Here is a 19521-nt window from a genome sequence, read left to right on the forward strand (position 1 = left end):
CATGTGGACTGCAGGACCCCTGTTGTGGCTCACTAAGCAAGGCCACCGTCCGATAGACCTGCCTCTTTAAGCTCACGGACACTTTCCTCTCTGGAAGAACAAGCACCTCAACACAGTTTACAGCCAAACATCTCTCTTTGAAATATGGTGCCATGTATTATGTTTCAACCTGCACAAAGAAGCATTGGTGCAGCAAATATCTTAATTTTTTACTTCTTCCCCAAATTTCTGTTCATTTTTATGTATATTTGTTTTAAAAAAATGTTTAGGTGTTTAAAATATGCACTAGGATTTCTCGTAAGTGAAAAAAAAAGATGAAAATGCATCATTTTGACATTCATCCAGGCCTAAAAGTACTTCTGATAAAAAGGGATCGCTAAACATATAAGGTGATTGCCGTGCTGTATATTCCTGTCATCTCTATGTCCTAAACCTATGTGTATTTCTTCTGTTATTGTAGAGTTGGCTGTATATTTTGTTGGAAAATAATCTTATGATTGATTATGGTTGTCAGATGAATTGCTGCTGATTTTTAGAGTTGTTATCCATGCTGTTGGAGACGGGTAAATCACCTGCCAAACAGATTGTGTTAGATCGTCATTGTATTTCTCACATGGGGTATTAAAGAAATAAGGCACAACATTATAAGCAAATTCTTTGCTACTATCTGTAACGTTTCTTTTTTCTTAACTGACTGTACTCATTACTTATGTTGGGAAAAAAAAAAAGATTTATTTGATGTTGTCAAATACAAATGAAAGTAAATTGTTTTGTTTGATTGCCATTATTTGAGAACAAAAACTGATGTCTAGTAATGCATTAGACCTTATTTTTGGGGAACATATTACTAATACTGACAACATGGTGCTATGGTTGTTTTTGTAAACCTTAGTTTTTAGGTGAAAAAGGGAATATATTGGGAAAAAATAATATGTTGAGCCTTACTGTAGATCTATATATGAGACTGTTCATCACTGAAGACTGGAAACATAATTATAGTATTTGAAAGTTAGTACATATATACAAAATTGTATGCTTTACGTTCATGCACAATTTGCCCAATGACAGATAAAAGTGGTAATATACTTATGTATATGTTCAGATGTGTATGTGAATGTATACTGATATGATAGAGATAGATTTCCCAGATTAACAAACTGTTGTTTAATAAAGATATTACGTTATTATAATTCGTTTTTATCATCAAATTGCTTCAGTTGAATTACGGTGAAGAAAAGGGTTATAAAGCCCTGTAATTTATTCGGAATACTCTTATTCATAACTTATTCATATATCTAAGCATGTAACCACATGTTCAGGACTATGGGATGCGATTTAACAATAATAACAATATAGTAATGTTATTTTGGAGGTGGTTATTATATATAGAATATCAATAGACTAAAATAATTTGCTGTGGTGAATTTTGCATACATCTATCAATAAAAACATGCCACTTTATTTTAAATAATCATTTTGAGCTGTTTTGGCATTTTAATTAAGTTGTATTGTTTGAATTATATTATTTAAGTAATGTTGTGGCCCTTTAAGAAGTTTGCTGAGGCCCCCTAGTGGACTCCATTCCTCTCTGGCCCCAGAGCTACTGGACTAGATACAGAGTTACTATTAGGTTGCAGTTGTAGTTAAAGACAAAGCACTACCTAAAACGCCATAAAGTGGCCTAAACTATTTTTTTAGGGTTAATGAATAATACCATAGGCATTTAGTTTGTAGTTTAATGTGTTGATGAGATTTTCTGTTTGTCTCGCAAAGCACTGTGGGTAGACGCCCTACGCCCAAAATGGCGGCAGGATTGAAAAGTTTGCTGCTGTTTTTGTTTTATTTTATAATATTTGGTCGGTCTCTGTCCCCTTTTGAATAAATGCCTATTTTTACCAGGCTAAAGAAGGTTAGTCGTTTATTTCCGATCCCCGAGCACGTGATTTGGATCGTTGGTTTGTTTAGTTTAGATCGGTAAAGCGCCGCCGTTGACGTGTATGAGGCAGATGGCACTGAACTTGTGGACATCACTGCATCTAATACAGTTAAAATGAAGAGCATTTGTACATAGAGATGGAGGATGATGTAAAGAAAGTGAAAAAGGTAAGTTAACATTGTAATGTTACGAGAGTTTACACGTGTATGATCAGCAAAACTGGACTAATAGCTGAAAAGTGTTGACCTAACCACGGTTAAACAGCTGCAATAAAGCTCTTCAGCCTCTTAAAAACACTCGGCATTTTTTTAATACCCCTTCTGATATTAAGAAGTGTCTCTACCAGTTCTCTCGTGACCGGACTGGATTTGTATGTAAATGGCCGGCGGTTTAGGTTAGTTGTGGTACAAAGACGCGCAGCCCAAGATAAACACTGAGACTGCGATTTCACTGCATTTGTGACAAAAATCTGTCATTCTTCTGAGTTTCTTCATGGCTTTCAGTATCGCACTCTTACCTCTGTCTGAGATTTACAGAGCCCCCCTATGGCCACGTAGAAAAATATTTGAGATATGATTATCAGTACCCGTCATTTTCTAATCTGTACTCGGTTTATACAAATATTTGTAATCTGTACAATCTGTTGCTACTCACGAGTTCATAAACTGCACCCACAGATTTACAGCATGGTCATGTTGTTTAGAAACTGTCTCTACTGATTTCTTTAACGCATATGATCCTAAAATAATATAGATTTGCCTTGTAATATGTAAAATAAACAAACTCCCCAGCATTCAGTACATATGTCACCAAAAACTACAAATAAGACACTAAAGTTTGACAAAAAATATTCTTAGATCTTTGGCAAAATTTTATAAAAGTTTATGTTTACATAATATATGTGTGTGTCTGTGTACAGCCTATACATACACACAGATATATAAACATGATAATATAAACACATACTATGTAAACTTTTGTTGGATGCGATTAATCGATTTGACAGCACAAATATATATATATATATATATATATGTGTGTGTGTGTGTGTGTGTGTTTGCATGTTTGTATATATATATATATATATATAATTATTTTTTTCAACAATATAATTTTCTTAATATTATGCATATAATATTTTTTGTAATTTTAACATCTAGCTTATGTTTAATAAACTATTCTTGTTTTATAATTCATCCCATATTAATTAGCCCTATTTCGTGAGCAGTTTTCTAAATTAAGGGAATGACACTACAAATCTGTTTGTCAATCTCTGAGTACAAATCACAAAATCGAAGGTACAGTTTTTACAAATTTGAAAATGAGGAAACCATTTATAAACCGGGAGCACAGATTATTGGACCTGAAAAAAACTCTGGCTCTATTGGTTCTCATCTAGCCTGACTACGTCAGACTTCGTACTTCCGCTCAATTTCATTTCGCTTCTGTACTCAGTCTGAGACAGCGCAATAGCTTTCCGTTTTCCTCCGGCCTGAAAACAGCCGGCCAATCAACGAACAGAGGGCGGGCTGAGAGCCGTGACGTAGACACTGATTGTACCGTGGATGCGTAGGGTAGATTTACTTCACATAATCTGCAAAAGTCGTTCACAGCCATGTTCACTCCGGTATTTCACTCGATGGTTTTGTTTTCGCATCATACATGTGTTTACAGTGGAAGTTAGATGCGGCTGAGCATGCGCATAACACACGCCATAACCAAACGTTATGTGATTGGCTTACGGGTAACCAATGATTTTAAACTTCAGACAAGCGCCCCCCCCGCGAGAAAGAAAACGCTTTTCAATTATGCCATGCCTGACTCTTTCTACGAAGCAAAGCGAAGTAGCAGAGTTTGGTATTACCAGGCTAGTTCTCATCTATCCGATGATTCATTTAATAAGCCTACAGTAACGGCGTTATCTGATGTGAGGAATGGCATGATCACAGACAGGGTTTTTTTCATGATGTGACCTTTCCTATCCTATCAGCGTTGTATGGTAGGGGAGGTGTTTCCATGCCGAGGTCAGACTTTCCTCCTCGTACGCAGGGGAGAATGGAGGGCTGGGCTCTCCAAAGATTCAGACAGGATGCGACGCCCCCTGTGTCTGCCTCTTAATCACCACTGTTTCTTCCCCTCGGTCAGAGAGGCCACACAACATCCAAATAAAGCAAATCATTTGACATCCACTAGAGTTACAGTCCGTTTTGGGATGGGATGGGATGGGATGTTGTGTGATCATTCATATGTTTGGATTTTAGTACCTTATAATGAATGTTTTGGTTGTCTGATTGAGCTGAGAGGATAAGTTCCCCCAAGTGGCCACAAGCTGGAGCCATTGAGGCATTTACTGTCAAAGTCAGTGTAAAAGAAAAACTATAGATGGGTGTGTTTGGCCAGTTTGTTTTCATTAATAGCCATTTGAAAACCTACTGCAGATCCACAATTAGAGTATGTAATAGTTGTATAATTGAAATATTGGTTTGTAAACCAAGAAACATGCATTTTATAATAGGCCTAAGTATTCATTTTTTTGTTACCAATTGCTAATGTAAACACCGGCAAGACACAAGTACTGATACAAACCGTTTTTGTAAAACCTACAATAGACAAACATCAAACTTCTGTAGTATCATTCATGTTTGCATATGCACTACTGTTCAAAAGTTTGGAGTCTGTAAGATTATTTTAATGTTTTTCAAAAAAGTATTATGCTAACCAAGACTGCATTTTATTTGATCAAAAATTTCTTACAATTTAAAAGAGCTATTTTTCAATTTTAATCTATTTTAAAATATAATTTAATCCTGCTATGGCAAAGCTGAATTTTCAATAACCATAACTCTTCAGTGTCACATGATCCTCAAACATTTCTTACTAGCTATGTTGTTTACCGTATCGATGTTGAAATCAGTTGCTGCTTAATTTTTTTGTGGAAACCGTGAACCAGGATTTTTTGTTGAATTGAAAGTAAAAAAAAACAGCATTTATTTGAAATAGAAAACTTATGTAGCATTATAAATGTCTTAGCCTACTCTTTAACTGTAACTTTGGATCATTTAGTCATGAAAAAAAATCTTACTGATGCAAACTTTTGAACAATAGACAGTATATGTCTTTTTAATTCAGGTGAGGATCACCTGTGCACCTTGTTTCCTGAAATTTCATCAGGACACAGACTCATGAAATGTTGATGTTCCTGTAGTGTCTCCTTCCTTGGCTGTTCAATAATTTAGTAAGTGAGAGAATTAGGCTTGTCTCAAACAGAATATGTCTTGGATTTATTGATGAAAACAGACATGAGAATATTCCTGTCTACATGGAATGTTTTTGAATACCTTATAGCCTATATAAGGGCTCCTCCATCTTGTTCAGGCCAAAGACCCCTTGGTGGATATTAAAATGGAGCCAGGGCCTGTTTCAAAATTCTTATGACCATATTATGTATTTGCATTTATGACATTAAATCTTTAACTTTAAGCTTTACCTTTAATAGACTAGTAGACTGTATTATTAGACTCTGAATGGCATAATTATTTTTGGCAGTTCCTCTTTATTACTTCCTACCCAGCCTAGTGTTTTGCACCTAAATGATTAAATTCCATATCCATGTTAATATCCATTTATGCCATAATTGGAGATCAACTTATTGCAGGGACGACAGTACCTTTTCACGTACATTTTTAAAGTTTGTTTGAGTGTATCATCACAGGAAATGGCGGTTTCTGCTCTTCCTGATTGCATGAACTATAGCTTAAGTCAGAACGTGAGCATCTGTGTGTGGGGACGCGTGTGTGTCGTGGGGTGTGGTTTCTCTCGCTTCTTTGAGGGAGTTGGCCCCGATCTCATTTGTCACTAGCCACATGCGACCTGTTTCGAGAGCAGCATGCAACAGTAGTCACCTGTTGTAGAGGACAGCTGCCGCACGTCGTCCGTTTCCATTGTGTCGTCGTAGTGGCTGGTCATGGAGACGGAGGTAGGGCTCGCAGAAATCATGTTACTTTTCTGAATCGTAATTTCAATGTGCAGTTTACCATTACAAATCCTCAGACTTTGAAAAACAATGTGGTTGCTTAAACATTCGGTCCGCCTCCAGTGTTCAGCCTTAACTACTTTCAAGAGACTTTTCTGTTGGATAGCAAGAAGCTGACATTAGTGGTTGGGTTTACCACAGATTAAATAGCAGTCTTTTTCCATGGATGTCGATGTCATTATGCTTTGCAAAGGTGTATGGTTTCATAAAAGCCCTCAAGCCAATGTAGTGCCGAGACTAGTTGGTTATGTTATTGATTTTTTTTTTTTTTTTTTTTTTTTTAAGCCAATAGTGTATTTGATTTGGAAGGACAGCATGTCAATGCATATATTTCACTGATTATACTGAATGTTTTAATGTATAAGATACTTGTTGAGTCAGCGCAACTGACACTTCCATGTAGTTTGATGTACTGGCAGGCTTGGGATGGTTTTAGTAACAGTTGCCCCATCAGTCCAGATCACAGAATTCAAAGATGTTGTCAGTGGAAATCCAGTATATAAATGTGAAGTGTATACAATACATTAGCTAACATCATTTTGGCATAGCAAGCCACTGACCAAATGCATAAAATTATGGTCACACTGAAAAAAGCTCTTGTGTTTTTGACTTCCTCTGGTCGTGGTGTGATTTCCTCTTTCTCTCTTTCTGCAGCCAGGTATTGTGTCTCCATTCAAGCGAGTGTTTCTGAAAGGAGAGAAGGGGAGAGATAAGAAGGCTCTAGAGAAGTCCACTGAGCGCAGGGCCCTCCACACCTTCTCCCTCTCTCTCCCGGACCACCGTATCGACCCAGACATTCTGCTCAATGACTACATTGAGAAGGAAGTTAAGGTATTACTCGCCTTCTAATTTAGGTTTTTCTGTTATGTGCTTATATTTTATTGTTTTGATTAGGGTAAGCTTCAAGTTAGAGAAGAACAACTCCTGAAACTGTACTGGTAAGATTGCAGACAGCTAGAAAAATTAAATAAAAATGGGAAATGCAAATAAATGCTGCTTAACAAATAGTCATGCATAGTTAACATATCAAATTGAAAAGATGGAGAATACACCTGTCATATCTTTTGTTGCTGATTTCAAATGTGATTCGTCCAAGCAAAATCAAGAGCATGAAAATTAACTCATCGCTCGATTACCCTTAATATTCTTCTCCTGAATTCAAGCGCTTCATTTGACAGCCACAATAGAGGGTATGCGCGTGACGTCACGGTCGGCCGGAGGGACTGCAGTTACGCCCACTGAGTGGCAGAAAGACTGAGCGGCAGCATTGGTTTTTGCCGTGAATGCCGCGAAAACATACAAAACACATCTAAAACGGGAAAGAGCTTTGTGACTATACAACTAGATTTGACATGAAATCTGAGGTATATTTTTACAGACTGCCGAAAGCTACAGAACAGATAAGCAAATGGATCGCTGGCATTCATAAACAACTGGACTACAGCCAGCGAAAGATTGGTGGATTTGCAGTTATCATTTTGTGTCAGTATCAGTGGTGGAAAGAGTACTAAATAATTGTACTTAAGTAAAAGTATTGCTACTTAAGTAATAATTTACTTGAGTACAAGTAGAAGTACTGAAAAATAATATGACTCAAGTAAGAGTAAATATATAGTTTGCTTAAAAACTACTCAAGTAACTACGTTACAAAGTACTTTAGTATTATTTTTCTATTTTTACCCAAAATGGGGAGATGATGGCGATATGGAGTGCTAAACACTCTCATGTCAATTCTGTTTCATCCAGTACACACTGATTCATACCTCGCGCAGAAAGTCCACAAGTGAGATTCATAGAAGTGATTCACTTATGACGTTTCAGGAAATGCCAATATGGATATAATAACATGCAAATAGAGACATTTGACTGAAGAAACATGAAGACAAACACATGATAGCGATATCTTAGGTATTTTCATAAGAATGATGTATGTCTTTAAAGGGATAGTTCACCAAAAAAGGAAAATTAGCCCCTGATTTATTCACCCTCAAGCCATCCTAGGTGTATATGACATTCTTCTTTCAGATGAATACAATCAGAGTTATATTAAAAAATGTCCTGGCTCTTCCAAGCTTTATAATGGCAGTGAATGGCTAGAGAAAATTTGAAGCCCAAAAAAGTGCATCCATCCATGATAAAAGTGCTCCACTTTTACTCCAGGGGGTTAATAAAGGCCTTCTGAAGTGAAGCCATGTGTTTGTGTAAGGAAAATACCCATATTTATAACTTTATAATCTAAAATAACTAGCTTCAGCCAGACGACCGACCATACGCATCGATTTACGGTGGAAGACTAACCCCTGACCTGACGCACAACGTATATATATTATAGAAGAGGAGCTTCAGTTTGTTGCACAGCCCTATTAAGGCGTCTAAGCTTACGATACTCCTACATTCTACATCATACATGTGTCACAGGTTACTCTTGTGGCTAGTTATTTTAGATTATAAAGTTATAAATATGGGTATTTTTCAAAAACCCATGGCTTCGCTTCCGAAGGCCTTTATTAACCCACTGGAGCAGTGTGGAGTATTTATTTTTTTTTTATCATGAATGGATGCACTTTTTGGGGTTTTAAATTTTTTCCAGCCATTCACTGCCATCATAAAACTTGGAGGAGCCAGGACATTTATATTAATTATGTGTGAGTAAATCATGGGCTAATTTTCATTTTTGGGTGAACTAACCCATTAATGCAATGCTAATCAACATAGCCTGTATTATAGAATTTAATAAAATAATATATTCTCACACATGAAACCACAGAAGTAATTTCAAGTAATTTTGATTTTTGAAGCAAAACATGATATTAAACTCATAAATTGTATTTTTGACGGTATGCTAAGCAAACATAGGCTACTAGCTTTCCCTGTTGTCAAGAGAAAATGTTTTATTACTAATCTTTAAATGTAAGTCCAGGTAAGATCATTTGAATGTTTTTATTTGAATAATTTCAAGTTCAAGTTCAAAGTTTATTTGTCACATACCAGTTATAGTTCATACAACAAGCAGTGAAATGTAAGCCTGGTATTCCTATAGACTGTGCAATAAAAACATACCCTAAATATTATTTAAAAAGATACAACAATTTAATAAATATACAAATAATAATTACTAGTAAATTGCATAAGCAGTGCCATGTATTAACCATATTTGAATTTCATATTTGAAAGCAAATAAGGTTAAGTGAAAGGTCCGATAAAATAGATGTAGTATGAATAAAAAAGTGGCAGTAAAATAATAATAATTAAGTGAGGTATGGTTAACGTTAAATTAAATGCTCTTTTTTTTTTCGTTCTACCGAAAATGTGCTGGGAGCCTACTATTGCTTTTACATGCATCTGATTGACAGACAAATCATGCGATCTTATTTCACTGTTGTTGAGGATTTTTCAGCTTTGTACAAAGTTTGCTTCGTACATTTAGTTTAACTGTATTGTTAAAGAGGGCGAGCTTTACCTTTCAGTTGAACTGTGTTAATGTTTTCAAGACACTTACATTGTTCTTGCTCCGTCCAAGCAATAACGGTGTCCATGTTATGAGCCGAGTTTTTTATTTACTTCAACTGCTCAGTGCTCTGGTAATATCAATGGGATGACCCATTTCAGGAGTTGCCACAATTACATTTTAAAATCAGAATATGAGCATAGCTCACTTATATTCAATAAAATATTGAAACGTTAGCAATACAGATTCTAAACACGACACGAGCGCCAGTGATTGAATGTCAAAGCGTGGTTTGAACGCCCCGCCCCCCCAGCTGAACTCAGCCTCCACCGCACGCAGTCGTTTGAAAAGTGTTTGTGAAATGTAAGCTCGCTCTGTTGCTCCGTCGGCACCTTTGTCAAAGTACTCTGTACTTTTGGTGAAAAATAAATGTAGCGAAGTTGAATACTTTATTTTAATTCTACTCAAGTAAAAGTAAAAGTACCACAATTTAATTATACTCAAGAAAGTAGAAAAAATCTAAAAATCTACTCAAGTACTGTAACGAAAGTATTTGTAATTAGTTACTTTCCACCACTGGTCAGTATGCTGAATTTAGGGTTAAAAAAAATCAAACCCTATATATTGTATTGTTATATATTGTATTGACTACTCATCAATTAAATATTTACCGTCTTATATTCTGCATGGATGTTTTTAAATAAACACTGAAAAAATGATACTATAAGTTTTAGGGCTGGACGAAATGATGATATATATAACACTGATATGAGTGATCACCCAGATATTGTATTTATATAAAGCGCTCACACGCAAATTTGCTTTATGTATTTCCCTGGCGTCGAAATCAGGGACATATAAATGTCAGGAAACATGATTCCTGGCTGCATGTCAATATCCATGGATCACTGGATCTTTGGTAGGTTGTAAAGAACACTATATCGAGTCCAACCTTTAGTTTAAACTGATAATCGTTTGTTTTACTCGCGTTTTCACAGTCACGCAGCAGCTCTTTTGCCACTCTAGTCCGGCTGAGGGGGTGTGTTCCGGCGGGAAAGTGACGTCAATGCATACCCTCTATATACTTCCTACCTGCCTATCCTAAGTAATTGATATCACAACTCTGGATCACATCCTGCAGCATTTTATTATTATTATTATCAAATCTCCACCTAGTCAACATGTGGTGTCTCCCAGGGTTGGGTTCTCGGCCCGCTTCTATTTGCTTTGTAAAGTGATCTTGTGTTCTAGAAAGGCTCTATTCCATTATTGTTGTTATTTCTGTTGTAGTATCTGGGTCAGCTGACCTCAGTTCCTGGATATCTGAATCCCTCCAGTCGCACAGAAGTTCTGCAGCTTATTGACAATGCCAGGGTAAGTGTGACAGGCAGAGACTGTGCCTTATTTTGCAATGTAAAGAGATAAATTCCCATATTGCTTCTCTTATGTCTTTTGCAGAAGTCTCATCAGTTGGCAGGGCAGCTGACATCAGAGCAGGATGCTGTTGTCAGTCTGTCAGCATACAACGTGAAGCTCGTGTGGCGTGACGGAGAGGACATCATTCTTCGTGTACCCATCCACGACATTGCGGCTGTGTCATACATCAGAGACGACTCACTCCACCTCGTGGTGCTAAAAACAGGTACACGGTCTTGTAGTCAACCAATGAGCATTACACAAAAACTAAACAAATCAGAACACAGAAATTATGACTATTGTTGGGCTAAGGATAATGTGTGAAAAATAAGCTTGGTTTTTTCCTTACCGTTTTGTTTGCAGCTCAGGAGCCCGGTGGGTCCCCATGTCATAGTACAGAGATGTCAAAATCTCCCACTCTAAGCTCTCTGTCAGAGAGCGGGGCTGTGCTTGTGGAGGTGTGCTGTCTGCTTGTCCTGGCTGTTGACAACAAGGTTGGTTTTAGTCATTCAAAGCTACAATATGTAATTTTTTTTCGCCACTTCATTCTACCGAACTACCCGCAAGTGCTGAATAATACTCACACAGGTCAGTTTATTAGACGAATGACACTAAACTGCATTTGAGTGTGTTGAAAGTTATAATGTTATTCTGTGTGTTAGTTTAACTGTATGAGACCAGCAGTAAGCTATATCAACATTAGAATAACATACTGATCATATTCATAACATTTCATCATGTTGAGCTATATAACATTGATTAGTTTTATGTACATTTGCTCACCTGTCTAATAAAGTACACGCAAGAGCGGGGTCTCTGTCAAGTGGAAGTTAGTCGTGGACATGGAGCTCTGGGCATCATATTGTACCTTTAAAGGACACCTATTATGCACCTATTGTTTTTTTTACCTTACCTTTAGTGTGTAATATAGCTGTTTGTGCGTGTAAATGAGCTGCAAAGTTACAAATCACAAAGTCCATGCCAAAAGGGAATCACTCCAATAGAAAGCACTTAATCTGAAACACTCATTTTTAGTCCTGCCATTATTTTTGTTACACAGTTGTGCAATGTCCGCCTACTGGCTGCTTTGCCCCACCCTCAAATGATTCTGCTATCTTGAGGCGATGCTGTTTTTATTTTCAGCTGCTTATGAAGCCTCAGCTTAAGCTGAAACCCGATTATGGTAAGGGACATTACCATTTCCAACACACACTCTAAGCAGTAGACTAATCACAACAGACTGGGCTTTTTGGAAAGGCTGTTTTAAACAGACCCAAACTAAGGGTGAAAAGAGGTGCTGCAGCAATGAACAGTATGAGAAAAAATAGTTTTTTGGTTTTTTTTTTTTACTTTAAATCATGTAAATGTATTCAAGCTGACTAAATTATTATAAATTATTAACATTTAAATGAGTGAGCATAATATGTGCACTTTAAAAGGGCCTTATTTTTATTTGAGAACAAAGTGCTTAAAGGGATAGCTCACCCAAAAATGAAAATGCTGTCATCTTTTACTCACCCTCTAGTTGTGTTTGTTTCTTCTGCAGAACACAAAAGAAGATATTTTGAAGAGTGTGGGTAACCAAATAGTTGATGGACTTCCACAGTATTTTATTCCATACTATGGAAGTCAGTGGGGTCCCATCAACTGTTTGGTTACCCACACTCTTCAAAATATCTTCTTTTCTTCATGAGGAAAATAATTTTATGACAGAATTTTCAGTTTTGGGTGAACTAACGCTTAACATCTGGTTTAACTTGCTTTGATAAACCTTACAGAATTTAGTTTTTGGTTAAAAGGTATCTTTCAAGGCAGTTTATCGCATAAACTACAGATTTTCTGAAGGTTGTTTTCTATATGTTACGTAAGGGTTAATGCCCGACGAGGTGTGCATTGTCAGGTATTAATGGACGACGGCGAGGCGTGAACCGTCCGACGCGCAGCGGAGTCCATTACCTGACAATGGACACCTCGAAGGGCATTAACCTGGTTATACCATGGTCACTTGCCAAATAACACATTTTTAAAACATTAGTTTATATTTTAATTAGTTTTACAATCGAAATTTAAAGTTTTTAAAAACAATAACTTGGTTTTCCTGGTTACGCCTGACGGTTTATTTAGCAACCGGAGATATTTGTAGTCCGCTCAGCTTGTAGAACCCTTCAGTTTACTGCCTGTTGCTATGGTTACTCACAGCTGATGTAGCCAGCGCATTTATTTATTAATTTCGAACGGTAAACAGTCAGTTTCACCAGAACTCCTTTACTAGGTGTCCTCTATCACTTTTTAATGGACACCCTGCAGCCAATCAGAATCGAGTATTCACCCAAACTCAAATCAATAAAAACAGCAGTGGTCTGATTATCCTGAGCTCTTGTTTTGCAGGCTGCAGCAGAGGAGCTCTGTCTTCTACTCAGTCAAGTCTTCCAGATCGTCTACACAGAGTCTACCATTGACTTCCTGGACAGGGCCATCTTTGATGGAGCCACAACACCCACCAGGCATCTCTCAATCTACAGCGGTGAGTGAGCAACAGCTTCATCATTTTGGGATTTTCCAGTAAATTTGTTTTTGCCCAAAACCACAGACCACAGTCAGTTTCACATCACTATTATTTCATCTGGGCCATATTTATGTTTCCTGGAGCTTAGTCTGTGAAATATTGACCTTGTAGCAAAATGAAATAATTCAAAATATTTCCTATGATTTGTCCAATAAAAGAGGACTCCTCGAGCAAAGTAGATGTCAAAGAAGTGTTTGAGGCAGAGGCAAGCACATTGTGAGTATTGCTTCAACTGTTCTCTGCGGTAATGTGCTACTTTTTCGGTTGAATTGAGCAATCATGTTTTTGTCCAATCTCAGTTCGTTCCAGAGTTCTCTAGAGGCGGGGCACTCCTCTAGCCCCTCCCCCTCATCCACCCCGGCCTCACCACAAACCAAAACAGCCAGTGAGAGCGAACTGAGCACAACAGCTGCTGAACTGCTACAAGACTACATGACCACAGTGAGTGTATAAAAGTACACCTGGATGTCTGTTGTTAGTTTCTCTATCTTCAGAGTTCTCGCATATGAAATTTGTTGTTTTTCATCATATGTTTTTACACTGTTGTTTTCCTGTCATCCTCTGCAACAGTTGAGGACGAAGCTGTCGTCTCAGGAGATCCAGCAGTTTGCCACACTGTTACACGAGTACAGGAACGGAGCCTCCATCCATGAGTTCTGTATCAACCTGCGTCAGCTTTATGGAGACAGCAGGAAGTTCCTCCTCCTTGGTTAGTTACTTGCTGGGCTGTTCAATTGGTCTTTTAGTGTTTTTTTATTTATTTGTTTTTAAATGAAAATTAGAAGTGTTGCCTTGGCAGTAAATTTAAGTTTAAAGCTATGTTGAAAAATACAAATAAATTAATGCTAAATAGAAATATTTAAAACAAAAAATTATCTTAATAAAATGTTCAAATTAAAATAACTGAAAATATGAATCAGAAGCTTAATTCAAAATAATAAATGAGTAAATGTTAAAAGGACTTTTGCTGCTTCCTCATAGTAGGTATAGACGACTAGCATTTTATTTAAAGTGAAATCAAAGAAGTCAATTCATATTATTCATCTTTAAAAAAAATTCTCTGAGGTTCGCTTATAAGAATATTTTTTTTAATTGTATAAAAAAAAAAAAAAAGAAGTAATATAAAATGTGTCCGATTTGGATTTTCCACCCTCTCGCTGACACTTACACCATGTCCTAACTACACGCGGCGCGCGATAAAAGGTATCTTGAGAGTTTTTGTCCTAACCAGCCGCGATGGCGACACGCGACGATTCTATTTTAGAAACGTTTTTTCTGCAACGTCGTGGCTGGAACAACAAACACAAAGTGTGGCAATGATAATCTCAGGTACTGTTTATGTGCTTTATTTAATGTTAAAAGCGTGCCATGTGACTTTGAATATCATTTAGTGCTCCAGCTTTGTAGCTATAAAAGCAACAATGGATAATTCACCTCAGATCTTGAAATTAGTAGTAATTTAGTAACTCAGTAGCCTATGTATTTGAATAATGTTTAAATGGTGTAATATTTGTGAATTTGATTATGTAGCCTACTTATCCATTTTCTTGCGATTGCCGTCAAGATTACTCTGGCGATGTGCACTTGATGCGAGAGCCCGCCCACACGCTATTCTGATTAGCTGTGGGTTTTGATTGATTTTTACGCATCTCGCAGTCGCGTCACGTCTAGTGTGGACAGACAAATTATTTGTCATGTGAACCTTATCACATCACATCTGGTTAGGATACAGTGTTAGAATTAAATATTTTTTTGCTGCTGTATCTTTAAGACTTATATGTGAGCGTTACATTTATATATAAAAATGAATAACAACCAATAGTTTGTGAGTTTGCTGTCATGTCCAATTTTGTTGCCGCTTCTCCATCCTTCAATAACAGCTTCTTTCAGGTTCAAATGATTCATGCTGAAATTTACATTATTAAGGTCAGACTGTCATTGTCAGGGATTTACTTCCCAGAAAATAAACAGCTTCTTGTACAGTTCTGAAACTTACAGAATGTCTAAGTCAGGGGTGCCCAATCCTGCTCCTGCCGATCGACTGTCCTGCACAGTTCATCTCCAACCCTAATCAAACACACCTGCCTTTAATTTTCAAGTGATCCTGAAGACCTTATTTGGTTGCTTCAGGTGTGTTTGATTAGGGTTGGAGATGAACTGTGCAGGACAGTCGATCGGCAGGATTGGGCACCCCTGGTCTAAATAGTACAAGCTCCCATCAAGACTTACATTTGTTCTTACGCACCGGTGTTGTAGAATCTCTTAATTTGTCAAATCTATTCCTCTTTTCTTTTCTTTACTCCAGGACTGCGGCCTTTCATTCCTGAGAAGGACAGCCAGCACTTTGAGAACTTTTTGGAAACCATCGGCGTGAAGGACGGCCGCGGCATCATAACGGACAGCTTTGGCCGCTACAAACGCACAACGAGCTCCGCGTCAGACTCCACCACCAATGGAAACGGAGCTGCAGGCGGTTCAGATGAGGGAACGGCAACCTCTGAGGGCGACGAATGGGACCGTATGATTTCAGACATAAGCAATGACATTGAAGCGTTAGGAAGCAGCATGGACCAGGACGGTGTGTCGTCTTGATGTCACGGCACTCGGTCAGTGTGCTTTAGCCAATCACCACTTGAGATAATCACATGGGCCGTTGGTCCGTATTGCTGTCCATCAAATCTGACAATGCTGGAGTTTGGATACTGTATGGATACTACTTCCTGGCTATCATTCTTATTTTTATATGTTGTGCCATATTAACACAATTGTGTGATTTTCAAGACCTGTGATAGAAGGATCGTCTTTTGCTGTGGACAGCAGTTTCGTTCCTCTGGGATGTTTATTGGCAGTATCTGCTACCACTAATGAGAAACCTTGTTGCTGGTAGATGTTGCTCTTTCACACTGCTCTGAGACCAGTTTGTTAGTATTTCATTTAATAGTAAGCTGACTTTTGATCAGTGTGAAGAGGTTCATTCTACCTGGAGTGTGGAGCATTGCCTAGTGGCCTTCCTAAACCGTGTTCTGGATTGCCTTGTGTGTGTCATAACCTGATGGAAGTGAAGTGCAGTATATTTCCTCCTGCACTGAAGTGCTAATCAAAACTTGACCCTTTTACACCTTTATATTATCTGGTCGATGTTTGTTTTTCCTCTAACATATATTTTTCACTTCTTTATATTTTCTTTCAGCCAGGATTGGTTTTAATTACCCAGTTATTATCATGTGGGTTTCTTCAGGTAGGAAATGTAGCACTATATATGTTTGGTTTTGATTGAAAACCTGGAAAAAATTTGGTTATTAGACAAAGCCAGTTTTCTGGCTGATTGCAATATTCAGTACCCTGCATTACATTCACGTCCCGTCATTCATTGTATCCTCCTCAGTTTTCGGTAATCTAACATTGTGCCTTGCAGGATCACTGATTGTATCATCCAACAGGGATGCAAGTACTATTCTGTAATCTGTACAGAATGTGACTGAAGTATGAATTTATTAAAAAGTGCAACACTTACTTAATCATTTATTGCTTTTTGTCTCATTTGAGCAACTACCAGAGGGGTTATTTTACTCCAGGATTGCGGCCTTTCATTCCTGAGGAGGACAGCCAGCACTTTGAGAATTTTTTGGAAACCATCGGCGTGAAGGACGTCATAACGGACAGCGTTGGCCTAGCCTACCAACTACCAGAAGGGGTATTTCACACAAACGAATGGATTTACCTGCTTACCATAACATTTTATAGTTTTTGTTGGGCTTCTTTTGGAACCTATACTGTGCATTCTCAGTTAGGCTTCTGTTTTTTAACTGTTGGTTGAGCAACTTAACTGATTTTAAATCTTAAAAAACGGATTTGTTATTATGAAGTGTTGCTTTAGAACAGCTCCTTTTTTATGTTTAATGTGGAGTAGGAAATCATTTCCACTAAATCAAGAGTTTTGATTGCTGGTGGCTGTGTAACATTGTTGCCAGCAGGGGGCACTCAACATACAGTAGAAATCCAGATTGCCCCTCATTAGCCTTCTGCAAAATTAATAATTTGTTCAGGGAGTTATAAATATCTATTGTACAGATAGATAGCTTAAAATACTTACATTTCAAACTAATGACCAATGGACACCTTGACAGAAATAGACATTTAAGTAGAATCCCTGACATAAGCATAAGCCTGCTCGATTTATCCAAGTGTGTAGTTATCACGCAACGATAAGGAGGATTAAAAGTGCAACAGTGTACTCTCTCTCTCATTAGTGCACTTTTACCTCTGAAACAAGAGGACATTGCCCTGTAATGACTTTTTTTTAGGTTACCTAGTGGGTTAAATCTGAATGGGCTAAACCTGTGCTTTAAATCTGCCTTTTTAATTATTTTGTGCAGGAGTCCTTGCCATAAAAGCAAGAACTGTGTCCTCAAAGACACCGACTGGCATTCTCACATGGCTCCAGATCAAGCTCCGGTCATAAAATCATATTATTGTTCATCCCATCTCTCATTGGTGGTCCTTAAAACGACTGTACCAAAAGTTTATTCGAGCAGAAAACGTTAGCTTTATTTATAATATGCCTCTTGAATATGAACATGGCTGTTTTTAACATAACTTTGCTCACACAGCACATACTCGTAATTCCAGGGTGCAGGCATCCGTAAGACCCTCGTTCCTCGCTGTAGCCAAAATGAGCTGCTGTAGGGGCACACAAAAGGGTGTCAAAGGTCAGTATCCTGATCCGGAGATAACAAGGAGCTGGGAGCGTATGTCATGTTAGATCGCTGCATTTGAGACAATAGCACAGAGAGACTCGATCTCTCATTTGGGCTAACATTGTTTGGCGAATGGTAGAAGAGAATAGCTCTAAAACGGCAGCTGTCTTGTTAGTTTATGAAGGCTGAACAGGGTGAAACTGTGTCCGCCTACTTTTTCAGCGGCCTTGTTTCTGGAAGGATTTTTCGAAAAGGATTTTTTAAAAGTCTTTGATAAACACTTATACATCATGAAGCAAAACAAGCAATACAGAAGCAATGAAGCAATACAAACTGAAAATCAGACAAAAAGACAAAGGTACAAGACTGTATTTAACGGCTTTAATGAAGGAACTACAATCCCATGAAGCATTGCGAATGATGTAACCGAATTAACTTCTACATTTTTACATTTAAAGTGATTATATTTAATTTAATTTTTATTTAATTTTATTATACTTGTGCTTTATTGGAGTGGATGGGCGCTAAAGAGTGTTTGATTATCGGATTGGTGGAAATTGTTTCTGCAGAATTATGGGTAATGTAGTTTCGCTCTTAAACATGATTAATTAAAAAAAAATAAGTTGAAACAGTGCGAGTTGATGGCTTTAAAAAAAAGCATTTACCATCGTTATCATTCTAAATAAATTCCCCTGTGAAGAAAATGAATGGAATTTTTACTTCCGCAACTCGAATGTTGCACTCTGTGGCTTTGCACAAAAGATGCAATTTTCCAATACAAACAGTGAAAAGTCTCTGTGCTATTTGAATTTGAATGCCAGGCGCTCGATTAATCAAATTTGAGGTCTTTAGCTACTAACTTTTGTTATAATAATATTTAGCTATAATACTGGCAGTATTGCAACTTCTAATTGTGAAACAATGTTGAATGTACTGTACTGTACTGTACTGTACTTTACTGTACTACTGTCCTATACTGGACGTGGGGCTGAATTTCAACTATCCAGAATGCTTAGAGAGTTTAATCAAGGCTTGTTTGGCTGTACACAAAAGCCAGTCATTGAGAAGGGATGTGAAACACTACCTTCCTGAAAGAGGAGGTTGGCTTGAAACACACCCTTTCAGCTTTTGTTCAGAGCAGGTTTCACTCCATCTTTTGAAGAAACGTGAATAAGAAGGCCAAGACATTTTCTCTGAGGTAGACCTATTGTTCCCGCTGAGAGCAGCACAATATTCACATTCATTAAAAAAAAGCACTGTAAATGTTCAAGATTAACAAGAAAATCAACTGAACCAAACTATCGCAGTGTTCAAACAAACAGGAAACACCTAAACATCCATGTCATGAATAAGATAAATGAGCCTTGTAACGGCACTTATTATCATGACCTTTGAACATATGTTGGAGTTTTTGTTTATGAAAAC

At 37.5% G+C, this 19521-nt stretch overlaps 1 protein-coding gene across 2 annotated transcripts; it reads left to right on the forward strand.

The window, feature by feature from the left end:
* The first annotated feature begins 1580 nt into the window (after positions 1-1580).
* ccm2 (CCM2 scaffold protein) lies at positions 1581-16917 on the forward strand. Of its 2 annotated transcripts, none has more exons than XM_084090940.1 (10): positions 1581-2103; positions 6624-6800; positions 10708-10791; positions 10876-11059; positions 11197-11327; positions 13222-13357; positions 13558-13615; positions 13699-13840; positions 13970-14108; positions 15705-16917. In XM_084090940.1, the coding sequence occupies exons 1-10, from the start codon at positions 2074-2076 to the stop codon at positions 15989-15991; spliced, it is 1368 nt and encodes a 455-aa protein (XP_083947066.1). In that variant the 5' UTR covers positions 1581-2073; the 3' UTR covers positions 15992-16917. The 2 variants fall into 2 exon arrangements, with proteins under 2 accessions (XP_083947066.1, XP_083947067.1); XM_084090941.1 differs by lacking the exon at positions 1581-2103 and adding an exon at positions 5764-5912.
* Positions 16918-19521: the final 2604 nt, after the last annotated feature.

This window comes from Abramis brama, assembly GCF_963993115.1.
Source record: "Abramis brama genome assembly, chromosome: 18".
Lineage (NCBI taxonomy): Eukaryota > Metazoa > Chordata > Actinopteri > Cypriniformes > Leuciscidae > Abramis > Abramis brama.

Bases quoted from the DNA above. Each gene is read 5' to 3' on its own strand.
- ccm2 (XM_084090940.1), top strand. From the start codon at position 2,074: ATGGAGGATGATGTAAAGAAAGTGAAAAAG. The intron at 2,104-6,623 runs GTAAGTTAACAT...CTCTTTCTGCAG, and splicing joins ATGTAAAGAAAGTGAAAAAG to CCAGGTATTGTGTCTCCATT. The intron at 6,801-10,707 runs GTATTACTCGCC...TTTCTGTTGTAG, and splicing joins ACATTGAGAAGGAAGTTAAG to TATCTGGGTCAGCTGACCTC.